Raw genomic sequence first — 13,196 nt, 5'->3', positions numbered from 1 at the left:
AGAGAATATTGAATGTTTTAAAATGTAAATACTTCCCTCATTTAGAAATTTACCTTAAAAGAATAATCTTTTTCTCCATACTACTGGAAAAACTTGCTTTAAAAAGTTAAAAAAAAAACTTTACTGAATATTCTACTCACCAGCTTCCCTGGGAATAAAGTACCCACTAAGGCTTTTATTAAGGAAGAGCCACAGTAGATGTTTCTGATTAAATTAATTCTCCATCAGAATCACTCTTCATGTGGGATTTAGGCAAATTGAATCAGAGGTCTGGATGGTGCCACTGTATAACTCTTAGACTGAAAACATAATCATACACTTTGAATTGTAATGATTGAAATGTGTTTGACTGGATTCTTCGACAGCTCCTCAGCTGCAGCATCTTAAAGTGTCTCTTTTCCCATGCTCCTGGATGGGGTTGCAAGCCTAGAGCTGGCTTTATGGTAAAAAAAAAAAAAAAAAAAGAGAGAGAGAGAGAGAGAGAGAGAGAGAGAGAGAGAGAGAGATGCCCACTCTTTCTCAAGACTGCCCAGTTGTACCCTCAATTCCAAAAAGTTTTGTCTACCTTTAGCATTTCTTGTTCTTTGCAAAGACCTTGATGCAGTTGACAAGCTTGATGATTTTAAGGAGAAGTCTTGGCTTTACTTTTGTGGGTTAAAGTCATCAAGCACACATTCCTGGAGGAGATTAACTTTACAGGAAACAGCTTGCCAAATGTCTGACTGTGAGACAAGGTTGTATTCTGGCCTCTATACTATTTAACATCTATGCCAATGATATGAGACTACATTACTTCAGGTTGATGGCCATCGTTCATCATTAGCCAAAGTTAGTCACTTGTTTCATCAAGTAATCCTAACATACATTGATCATAATGTAATCAAAATAAGACATTTGTTCTTGAATAACCAACTTTTTCTAGAACAAAATGGACAATTTGATATAAAGCATTTGGATAATGTTAAAATACACGTGAAAGGGGAGCTAGTTTGCCTGAACTTTACCATTATAAATGGCCCACCAGCTTATTAAAACAGATAATTGACTATCAGTAGAACACAGAAGTAGTCCCAATTCTAATACTTTTGCAATTAAAGTAATATATTGTGATTTATTTGCAATGCTTCCTTTCTCCCTTATGGTTTATCTGTTCTGTGCATAAAACTGTCACTCAGTTTCTTCAGGTGTTCAATTTCTTCTGGTCCACCTTCCTTTGACAAGGATTTTAGAATCTTGTCTGCAAAGATGCTACCTTGTGATGCAGATAACAATAAAAATTTTATAACTACAGACTTTGCCTTGGGGCAGCAACTTCAAAGTAAATAGTTTAAAGACCAAATCCTTGCTATAAAATCCAATCATTCTTTATAGTTTAATTAATATTTAAACCATGTTTTTCACAAATAAAGTATGACTGATCTCCTTATATAGGAATTACTTTTCAAATTTCCAATAGCTATTTTCTGTGTCGGATTATTTTGAAGATTTAAAATATACTCTTGTTATACAGACAGTGAGCTCTCATCTAGACATGAATAACAAATTGTTACTAAAATCATACATACATACATACATACATACATACATACATACATACATACATATGTTTTCTTTTCTTTTCGTATTTCTCTTTAGCCAGGTTCTTCCTACGTAAACCAAGATTTTTAGGCAGCCCTAGTTCAGTGAAATCACAATCCACTAGTTTCTAGGCTATTTTCAGGCAGCCAGCAAGCACCCTGCTGCCCATTGGGAGACTAAGGAGACTAAGATAGATCTATTTCGGAATTATTATGTAGGAAGAACCTGGCTAAAGAGAAATACACATAAAGGCCTACAAAAAGAAAAGAAAACAAATACTGTACCTTTACAGGGAGGATACATGGGATGAGGGTGTGGCTAACTGATGAGGACTAATAAGTATTGGATGTATTGGATGCAGCTTCTAAAAACCAAATTGGAAAAGGCTGCTTTAAAAAACAGCAACAAGGAACTGATTGCAATACAAAGACCTTCTTTTGTTTAAATTAGCAGTAAAAGCTTTATATTCTCCTGTACCTGCTGCAATGTAAACACAAGGTTACACTCTGTGTTGGAAATACAAGGGGATTTCCAACACAAAGGGGATTTTACTAACAACAGGTTTGCTCCCATTGCCCTCAGGGGTGAAATGCTCCTGGTTCGGACTGGATCGCCCTATCCGGTAGCGATGGCGGCAGGTGCCCCCCCCCATGCCCAGCTGAGCTACGCGATCATCAGAGGCTTTTTTTTTTTACTTTTAAAAGCATTTTTTCTACAACCTCTTCAGCCGAAAAAATGCTTTTAAAAGTAAAAATAAAAAGCCTCTGATGATTGTGCGGCTCAGCTGGGATCGTCAGAGGCTTTCAAAAGCATTTTTTTTCTGCAAAAAATGTTTTCAAAAGAAAAAAAAAGTTGGCCACACCCACCCAGTCACATTACCCCCCCCCCCCCAAGTCATGCCCACAGAACCAGTAGTAACAAATTTTACATTTCACCACTGCCTTAGATCTGAAGAATCTACACTGGAATTGTTAAGTTGCTCTGTGGGTGGGTTTGTGTAAAACAAAGGATTTTTTATTTGCTTTATTTTTCTGTTTTTTGGATTTCCATTCATATTTCAGAAATAGAAATAGACCTCTGCTGCCCAGATAGATATATGAAGTAAGAAGTAGGCATTAAAATAACTGAAGAAAAACTAAGTTTAGTGACAAAGCCCATTTGATTTCAGAATGCAACAATTAATTACAAGCTCACATTAAAAAAAAATATGCAAAAGAGGGATCCTAAGGGACAGAGTTTTAATTTCAAATTAGTTAATTCAGATAAACCTAAACTTAGTCCACCTGAAGAGATCCTTATAGCATTTTCTAGATTTTTCCACTCTTGCTTTTTATCTGAAGTTCGACTTTAAAGTGATTGTCTACTTTAATGATACAAGAAGTAGCTCTTTGCCTAGCACAGGGGTCTGCAACCAAAGAGCCATTTGGTCCCATTTCTCACAGAAAAAAAAACACCAGGAGCCACTGGGTGGGCGTGGCCAACTCCACGTCACTCATGCCCACTCAGTCACATGACACCCACCCCAGCCACACCTACCCAGCCAGTCATTAGGGCAGAAAAGCAGTTGTTTAAAAACACCAGGAGCCACAAAACCCTTCTTTCTCTCTCTCCCTCCCCCTCTCCCCTCTCTCTGTATCTTTCTCTCTCCCGCTCTCTCAGTATCTTTCTATGTCTCTCTCCCTCTCTCTGTATCTCTCTCCCTGTATCTCTCTCTCCCCCTATCCGTCTCTCCCTCTCTATGTCTCCCCCTTCTCTCCTCTCTCCCCCTCTCTCTGTATCTTCCCCCCTCTCTCCTCCCTCTCTGTATCTCTCTATGTCTCCCTCTCTCCCCCCTGTATCTCTGTATCTCTCTCCTCTCTTTTCCCCTCTCTGTATCTCTCTGTATCTCTCCCCCCCTCTCTCTCTCTCTGTATATTTCTCTCCCTATCTTCCCCCTCTCTTCCCTCTCTGTATCTCTCTGTCTCTCCCCTCTATCTTCCCTTCTCTGTGTATCTCTCTCCCTCTCTCCCCACTCTGTCTCTGTGTATCTCTCTCCCCCTCTCTGTATCTCTATGTCTCTCTCTATGTCTCTCTGGCTCCTCTTCCCCCTCTCTCTATCTCTCTCCCTCTCTCCCCCTCTCTCTGTATCTCTCTCTTCCCCCCTCTCCCTCCCTCCCTACCTCTCTTTCTCTCTTTCTTTCTTTGTGTATCTCTGTCTCTGTGTCTTTTTTGACTCTCGGAAAGCCCAGTGAGCTCTCTTTGAAGCTCTTCGCTATTCCTTTTCTTTCTTCTTGGTGACTTTTTGGAAATCTAGGCTGGCTGAGGAACGAGCGCAAACTGCAGCAGAGACTTCCCTCCACTTTACATTTACATCTATTATTTGTGAAGACTTAGGCCTTCAGTTACAATTTTCTCAATAGAAATAAAACAACATCATACACACCAAAAATTATACATCCTGCAGCTTTGCAAAATTATTTTAAAGGTTATATTCATCAATTTAAAGTTCAGATTAACTTTTAGTCAGATGATGAAATATGCCTTTCTACTTATTAACATGTTATTTATGTTCCAGATTATTTTTAATGAGCGGTTTGTTTTTAGTCAGATGATTTACTCTATAGCTAATCCAGTGCTTTCATCTGACAGATACTGCTTTGTTTTTCTTGTGTCCTAATGCTAACAAACTAAGTATGACTGTGTAATTCAGATATAATCTCTATAAGAGGGTGCTTGCTCTTTCTATCATACTAGTATAAACTAGTGCTGTTGATGAAGCTGATCATTTTCTTTCATTCTCATCTATGAGCCTATTATCTACTTTAGAAAAATTGGATTCATAGGGAGTCACAGGGGGAAGTTTATTTTCCATAGTACTCTGGTGAGAAATTAGATCATGATCATCTAAAACATATAAGCTTTCATGGCAAAAGCTTCATGTAATCATTGTTACCAACATTTAAAAAAAAAACTTTTGACTATTAATAGTCCTCCTGTGATATTATTGATAAGGAAAATTGAGAAAAAAATTAAGTTTCCATGAGAACCTGGTACAGGGGTTGGGAACCCAGTGGATTTTGAGTGGTTATAGTTCTGTTCATTGATAGGCCAGAATCAGTTAGAAATGCTTAAGAAAATTGAAATCAATATGCTGGATGCAACAAGATCTTAGTGCTATAGGTACAGCAAGCTCTATAGTAGTGTTGGTGAACCTTCACAGCACCAAGTGCTGAAATGGGAGCACACATGCACGCCAGAAACCAGAAAAGCAGCTCCCCTATGCGTGCACACAGGAGCACCGGAAACCGGAAGAGCAGCTCCCCAGTGCATGGACACGGGAGGGCCAGAAACCGGAAGAGTAGCTCCCCAGCACGCATGTGAGCTTCCAGTTTTCAGCATGTGCACTGGCCACCTGGTCTTCTGGTTCCTGGCGCACATGCATGCACAAAGACCAGCTAGCCGGCGCGCATGTGCACACCAGGGACCATAGGCTTAGCTTCCTGGTGTGCTCATGTGGGGAGCTGCTTTTCCAGTTTTCGGTGCTCCTATGCGCGTGAAGACTAGCTGGCTGGTGCACATGCGTGCACCAGAACCCAGAAAAGCAACGGGCGATGGCTGGCATGCCCAGAGAGATGGCTCTGCATGCCACTTCTGGCACGCATGCCATAGGTTCATCGTCACAGCTCTATAGGGTTCTTTACAGGTAGTCCTTGACTTAAAACCATTCATTTAGCAACCATGAAAGTTACAATGACACTGAAAAGAAGTGACTTATTAGTCACTTATCATCCAGTGTATCTATACTCCAGCAACAGCAACCAAGTCCTCAAGAGTAACAAAGGATTCTCCTTGGGCCCAAGTATGACAACTTTCTCTGGGAGAAGACTACCACAATCTTTTTCTTTTTCTTGTAAAATCAACAACCTGTTGATTTGTTCACTAGTGCCCAACATTAATTCTGCACTCTTTCTCAATGCGTGTGCAAGATAGGGACCTCTCTTTTTTTTTATGAACTTCAGACTGCATTTAAAAGTGAAAAAATTTAGATTTGCTGAGTATTGTTCATATCCTGTTGATTTGTTTCCAGAGGCATTTATATTTACTTATTTATTTACTCTCCACATTTTTATATTGCCCCAATATAATACTTTGGGTCACTCATAGATATTGGCATTGTCAAATGCTTTTTTTTTTTTTTTTTTGTGCAGAGCTGGCTAATTAGCAATACGCTGTGGCTATTGTTATCAGTGTTAGTTTCCTACTGTAGTTAATATTATTCATTATTCATTCCATTAAGCATTTAATGCCATTATGCATTAGCATTCTTTTTTTCTTTCAATCCATAACCATCTCTGTTTGCAAATAAAATATCAGACACAGCATGATAGGCAAAACAAAACAAAAAAACCACCCTGAGCTTGAACAAGCTAAGTAGAATGGCTTTTTTTTTTCAGCTGGTGAGAATATTTTCAAAAAGGTGTTTAAAATCATCAGTTTTTCTGCAATTTGGGTAACAGGTAGCAGTCAAAATAAATTACGATATAAGACTATCCAGTCTTATAGCTTTGAAATGAAACATAAAGAAACAATAGCCTTAGTCTTAGTCCCCCCCTCACATTTTTTTTTTTTTTTGCATATGACCAGAATATACAATACTTTACATATTTTCTGCCAACATAATAATGTAGTCATTGTGACTGTTGAAATACAGCCAAGTTCTAATATTCCAGTTGGGGTTCTTATATTCTAACTGTAAAACAAAAACTGTATGTTTTGCAGTTCATACACACTTCTATTATTCAGGTATTCTATTCTATTCTATTTATAAGGTATCACTGATACCTTATAAAATAATCAGGAATATATATATATATTTGGCCCTAAGAGCGGCGTGGTGGCCTGGAGGTGGACCTCTCGCTTCACAATCAGAAGGCTTTGGATTCAGTCCTGGGTAGCGGCAGAATATTTCTCTGTCTGGGCTCAAAGAGAAAATATCTGCTGTGAACTCCGCATAGGCGTCACGAAGGGTATACAGTCAGTAAACGGGCAAGCTGAAACATTCATCCCGACTTGATGCAAGGGATTACAGGGTCATTAACACACACACACACACACACACACACACACACACACAGAGAGAGAGAGAGAGAGAGAGAGAGAGAGAGAGAGAGAGAGAGAGAGAGAGTGGGGGGGCTGTACTTGATATACTGGGGAAAGAGTTCGGATGGTGAAAATTGAGGTAATTTTACAGAGCTGGACTGCTTTAACCAAATTAACAGATCCCTGGCCTACTAATTTTTCACAGTATGACACTGATGTGCTCTACTAATTTTTCCTCTAAAACGACCAGTTACAGATACCTATTTAGCATTCTAACTTAGGGCCCATAATTTTATTAATACACTAAAGTTATTACAATATGAATAATGCATGCCCATTGATTTGGAGAATGAACAAAAAATCCTAGGTGTCTACTAAGACCAGAAACTTTAAGTGGTCCAGTGGGGAAAACAAAAATTGAGAACCACTGATCTAGATCAAAACAGGTCTTAAAATAGTGGCAAATTTACTACTGTAGCAGCCTCTGAGAATTCTTAATTGTAAGTGTGGAATATTTTATTTTATTTTATTTAAAAAAATGTGTTTTTTGCATTTAGTTACTTAATTTGAAAATGTATTTATTAATTTGTTTCAACTAACAAACAAAAAGAAGTATTGTTAGACATTCCTTGACATATACATATACAGATATAAATGTGGATATAGATATTGTCATTTCTAGCCTATTTTGTTCGACTTGTATTAAAACGACAACTGAATTTTGCTGAATTGTTTATTTTCCCAAATGTGTTGAAAGTAGGTAATTAATCAGAAATACTTTTACTTATTTTTATCTTCACAGAGCTTGGCCACTGAGCTACAGCATAATGTGAAAGAGATGCGAACACAAATCAGATGTACTAAAAAAATGCAGGAAGACAAAAAATGTGGTGGTAACATTTCCAAAGAATCTGTTCACCGGGCTCAAACCTTGGCAGCATCAATCCTTAATATTTCAAAAACTGATTTAGATGAGATACTTGATGTTGCAAATGATGAGGTAAGTTATACTAATTTGTCTAAGAATTAATTTTAAATCTTTTTTTAGTGTAAAGTGGCATAGGTTCTTATAAATCAATGGGTTAAGAAATATCAAATTCCTTTACACTTGTTTTACTATTTTTTATATATAATAAGCAATCAATTTATCTGATGTCCTTAGTTTACTTAAATAAGAATCTCATCTTTTAATTTCTTTTTATCTTGCTAGTATTAAGCTAATATCCGTTCTTGGATCTCAATTCTCCTATTATTTTAGCCACTGAACTTTTAAAGTTCCATATGCTGCCAAAATAAGTATTTTTTGCCATCTGCCTCTTATTGATAAATTCCCTTTATAGGGATCATTAAAAATTACTCCCCATATCTTAAGTCAGTCAGGCCTCCACTGCTATCTAAATGTGGGATATCAATGAAGCATTTTTTGATATTATTGTGAGCCCTACTGCTCACTAAATCTAATTTTGATCTCTTAAGACAAGGATAGGCAGTTCAGACTTACACAGTCTATTGAATTTTTTGCTGCAGCTTCAAGTTTCATTGACCTGGAAAAAGGTGCAAAAAACATACACTTAGAATTAAATACTTTTGAGCCCAGGAATATGTTTTGAGTGCCAGAATAAATTAATTGACCTTACAGTCCTTCCACACAAAAATCTGCTTTCCTCAAGTTTCCTCATTTTCAGTAGTATAATTAGGAAACAATGACAAAAGATTTACTATTGTTATACAGTAATGAAGTAGAAAACATAATTCATATGTTACAGATCATGGACCTATAAATCCTGACCTAGTGTTCTGCCTACATCTGCTTTCAGCAATTTTAACTTTTATTTGCCTAAGTTCCCAGCTAGGTGCAGTAACAAGCTAATATTACTTTAAAAACTAAGTGGAGTCAGGCAGGGTTGGAAGGGAGATCACCAGGAAATATTCAAGTTAGATTAGGAAGTTGAAAAAATGTTCTTAAAATATGCACTGGCAACTTTTATTTTATATTGTTACCGAATATACCATCACTAGAACCCAAGCTCAATGCAGAAAGCCATTGTTTTTTTATATGTTAAAGTGCCAAAGCTCTGAACAGCCCTCATTTTGCAATTAAATTAGATGGCTGCTGGTTCTTAATTGGTGACAAAATACAGAACGGTTGAGCTTCATCAATTGGGGAGCTAAAGTCAAGCTGAGACTTTAGGACAGCCATGAAAAAAATAAACAGTCTGGAAATTGTCAGGGAAACAGTTTTTCCTCTTTCTGCTTTTTCTCCACTTTTTAAGAATTGCTATCAGATAGGGTGGTCTTCTGGGCAAGTGGTGTTGGTACCAACTTGACTGTAGCATAATAGACAATTTGTACAGGATTTTTATTTTTATTTTTAGGAAACAGAACAGATGAAAATGGAATATGAAAGTGACAAAGAATGGTTGAGCTATCTACAAAAACTTCTGGAAGGACAGGTATTCAACATTACCTGTTAACAATTGTAACCAAGACTGGTTTATATAGTTCGTGTTGACAGATACTTATTTAATACACCTGTGCAAATAATTTAATCCTTACTCTAGTAGAAGTTTCACAAGGGCTTTGAAGCACCTTACACTGAACAGCTGCTTTAGGGGGGTAGATCAGAGAGACCTTCATTCAAATAACCTCCAGAGGCCTATTATTTAATGAAAGAAACCCTGTCTCCCTCTTGGGCAAAAAAACATGGCTGTGATTAATGACAGTGATGGTCCACTTGTTGAGTCTGAAGGTTGGAAGGGATAATTTTCTCCACTGTAGTTAAGTAACTTGGGGGGGTTACTCTGAATGACATCCTCACTCATCTTGGACAGCTTGGTTGAAGAGATCCCGAACTCCTGTAACAAAGAATTTAATGGTGGCCAAGCCCAGGCCATTTGAGAGTGTCTCATTCTGCTCCTTTTCCTATTGGTAGGTTCTCATTTTGTTAAGAAATGGAAAATTGTCACAGACTATTGCTGTTATTGCAAATGTCTTTTGAGTGATCTACTATTTTCTGATGGAAGAAACTCCTATCAGTTCATTTAGGAGACATTTCCAAAGATGGATGCCTAATTGAAAACATTACAACATTTTTTATCCATTTCATCTGGCAGGTACCTCTTTTACAAGGAACTCAGAAATCATAATAAGGCTATAACCTCTCACATGGGTTTGCCATTTTCCAATAAAAAATGTCTGAGAAAGACATGTCTTGGCCAAGCCAACAGCAATGCTCCAGAGCCATTAATTTTTTCTCCAGTCACCTCTTATTTGTGACTAGGAGGAATGCTTGCAAAGTGAGGACACCTTACTTCCTTATCCAGGAAGGCAGAGGAACTGAAATGGAGGGGACTAGAAAAACAGTAACGCCAATGAGGTGCAACCCAAGATCCATTGGTTAGCCATTCCAAAACTAGGGAAAAAGAGAGTGAGCTGAAATTTTTTTGGATCCCTTGAAAGAATGCACATTAATATGAGAAGTGCAGGTACACATTCATTGATTAATGAATATCAAATTTATTTAAACTAATTTGTAAATTATCTTTATTCAGATTATTAATTAAAATGTTTTCTCTTGGGTTTTTTTTTTAAATTTAAAAAGTACTTCAAATTCAAGTGTATTTTATAAGCTTTTTTTCTGATAGTCTGAGAGGTTTTGAGTGAGATGGAGGACAGGTTAGCACTATATTTGTTTGAGCTAACTTTACAGATAGAAACTAAAACATCTAGGGATACAGGCAAATGTATTAATTAAATTATTGAGCCCATCTGTATCCTTGGTGGAAAGAAAAAGATCCATTCTCTCATCTGTCTTTTTAAAAAAGAGATTTTTTTATTATGTGCCTTTAAAGTTAGTAGTTGATATGGACACCTGAGGAGTTCATGGGTTTCAGTGACCTTTTACTATGGACCTGTTTCCAGTCAATTCATGTTTTCCTCACAGCCAGACAGCTGTTTATTACCATGTCTTCCCGCATTCTCTACAATATTTTCTACTGAGACCTCAAGCAGCTTGTTAGTGGGAAGTAAATATTGATTTGGCATCCTGTCAATGCAGAAAGAATGAAAAAATTTCCACCAGAGGCCCCTCAAACATTTTCCTATCGACATTTTCTGGGCAGAGTGGAAAGCTGCATAGAGGATGACAAGGCTGAGACTAGTTGAAATCCCTGAGGGGTCCATTGAGACCGCTGCTGTGACCTGTGTGATACTTTTTCTTCTCTTTCAAGTCTTTTTTTTTAATACACACACAGTCTGCTGGGAGGCACCCCTCTTGTAAGTGATCAAGGGCAGCTTATTGGCAGGTGAGAGCCTGCTTTTCTCGTCATAGCGAGGCAGCTTTTGTTTAAAGATGGCTGACAACATAAACTGGATTTTTCAAACTTCTGTCGACTGTAATGCATTTTTCATTTTCATTTTGTTAATGGGGCGGTCGAGACTGAAAGGCAAGTGCTTTTAAATATGCTCATGACAAACATCTTGATACTTAGTACGCTGATGGCATCAACATCGTTTCTGCTCAGGAATTACGAATAAGCAGTGGTGACCAGTATAAAGCTGTTTTTTATCAGCCAGATGAGGGTAGAGGACATGTTTACTTAATTGAAAATTTATAGTCGAATCTTATATTACGGCTGCTATTTATTATCAAAATATTTTTGCTAAAGAAATGTCAATAACTTGATTGTCAACAAATTCTGCTAATATGACTTCAACTGGAAATACCAATTGTACAATTGCATTCTAAAATTGATTCACATGTAACTCTTGATTACTCTTCATTATGGTTAAGATATTTGGATCAGGTACCAGGAACAAATCATTCTCCTTAGTTGCTTAGCATACAGATTATCACTATGCTCTAACTTTACTCTGTATTACTACTCAGTAATGTTGACAATGGCTAATGCTATATAAGCTTTGGGCTCCAAGAAATAACTTATTAGGGGTAACATTGATGCTGATGTAGTGATATTTAATAGAACCTTAAACTTGGAAAGATGATCAACTTCCTACTCAGAATATCTTTGAAGGCTTACTACTCGCCCTCTGTTTAGAAACCTCCAATGGAGAAGTTACTACTTTGTCAGGCAATATTTTTATTTATGTAGTCAGGAAGTTCCTCCTCTTGTTTACCCTGAATCTACCTCCTTGCAGTTTCAATCTGTTTGTTCTAGAGCAACAGATGATAAATCCACATCCTCTCCTATGTGACAATATTTTCAGATATTTGAAAATTGTTTTATCTTCTCAGTCAACTTTTTTGAAAGCTGTGATTCTTTAGCTGTGAATCCCCCATAGTGATTGGTTTCCAGATTTTCACCATCTTGATGAACAAACCCTCTGAACTTGCTCTAATAAGGCCTGGTCATGTTTGAATTGTGGTGCCTGATCACAATATTCCAAGTGGAATCTGATTGGCTCAGTGTAAAGTAGAGTGTAAATTATTTCTTGTGATCTGGTTTCTATGCTTTGGAAATGATATAAGGGGAAAAAAAGGGCGATGTAGGCAGAGGTGGTATTCAGCAAGTTCTGACCAGTTCTGGAGAACCGGTAGTGGAAATTTTGAGTAGTTCGGAGAACCGGTAAATACCACCTCTGACTCACCCCTCTCCATCTATTCTCTGCCTCCTGAGTCCCAGCTGATAGGGATGAAATGGAGATTTTGCAGTAACCTTCCCCTGGAGTGGGGAGGGAATGGAGATTTTACAGTATCCTTCCCCTGCCATACCCACCAAGCCATGCCACATCCACAGAATCAGTAGTAAAAGAATTTGAATCCCACCACTGGATGTAGGGCAATGCTCTCATTTTGTTTGCTCTATCTTTTAACCAAGATTCTTAGTTATCCAGAATTACATTTGCACCAGTATTTGAGTATGAGGCATCTGGATCTGTTCTGATACAAGGGGCATTGTCTATCATATTATTTTGAACTTCTCACCGGGGTGAAATCCAGCAGGTTCTGACAGGTTCTAGAGAACTGGTAGCAGAAATTTTGAGTAGTTTGGAGAACCAGCAAATACCACCTCTGGCTGGCCTCCGAGTGGGGAGGGAATGGGGATTTTGCAGTATTCTTTCCCTGGAGTGGGGTGGGAATAGAGATTTTGCAGTATCCTTCCCCTGCCACGCCCACCAAGCCACGTCCAACGGATCTGGTAGTAAAAAAAATTGGATTTCACCACTGCTTCTCACCATAGCAAAAACTTTTAGATTGTCCAACTTAATTCAATAGAGCTTACTCCAAAGTAAGTGTGTGCTAAATTTTTTATTGTATTTGATTTTATTTCCCATAATCACAAATGCAAATTTTGGAGAGATCTGAGTTTAAGGATGACTTCTAACTTTGTTTAGGCTTCTAATCTTTGCAAATAAATACTGTTCATATTTTATTTCATTTTACAGCCTTTAAATTGCCCTTATCATGGCTTGCCATAGGAAAATGAAAACAGTTCAGTTCCTTACATAAAGAAAAGTATTTCCTAAGAAACAGACCTGAATAAGAATAAAATGGCATGAGGAGGAATCTGAAGGAGCTC

At 37.7% G+C, this 13,196-nt stretch overlaps 1 protein-coding gene across 1 annotated transcript in view; it reads left to right on the top strand.

Moving 5' to 3' along the window:
• The window catches only part of CNTLN (centlein), a 214,719-nt gene that overhangs the window by 191,944 nt on the left and 9,579 nt on the right, over positions 1-13,196 (top strand). Inside the window, exons 24-25 of the mRNA XM_070935540.1 lie at positions 7,460-7,657; positions 9,033-9,110. Of these exons, the coding sequence (XP_070791641.1) occupies positions 7,460-7,657; positions 9,033-9,110 (276 nt within the window). The remainder of the gene's footprint in view (positions 1-7,459; positions 7,658-9,032; positions 9,111-13,196) is intronic.

This window comes from Pituophis catenifer, unplaced genomic scaffold (genome assembly GCF_029215685.1).
Source record: "Pituophis catenifer annectens isolate HBS135680 unplaced genomic scaffold, rPitCat1.0.hap2 SCAF_2, whole genome shotgun sequence".
Lineage (NCBI taxonomy): Eukaryota > Metazoa > Chordata > Lepidosauria > Squamata > Colubridae > Pituophis > Pituophis catenifer.
Note: the sequence above shows the minus strand (reverse complement) of the source record. Positions and strands in the feature narration are given on the sequence as shown.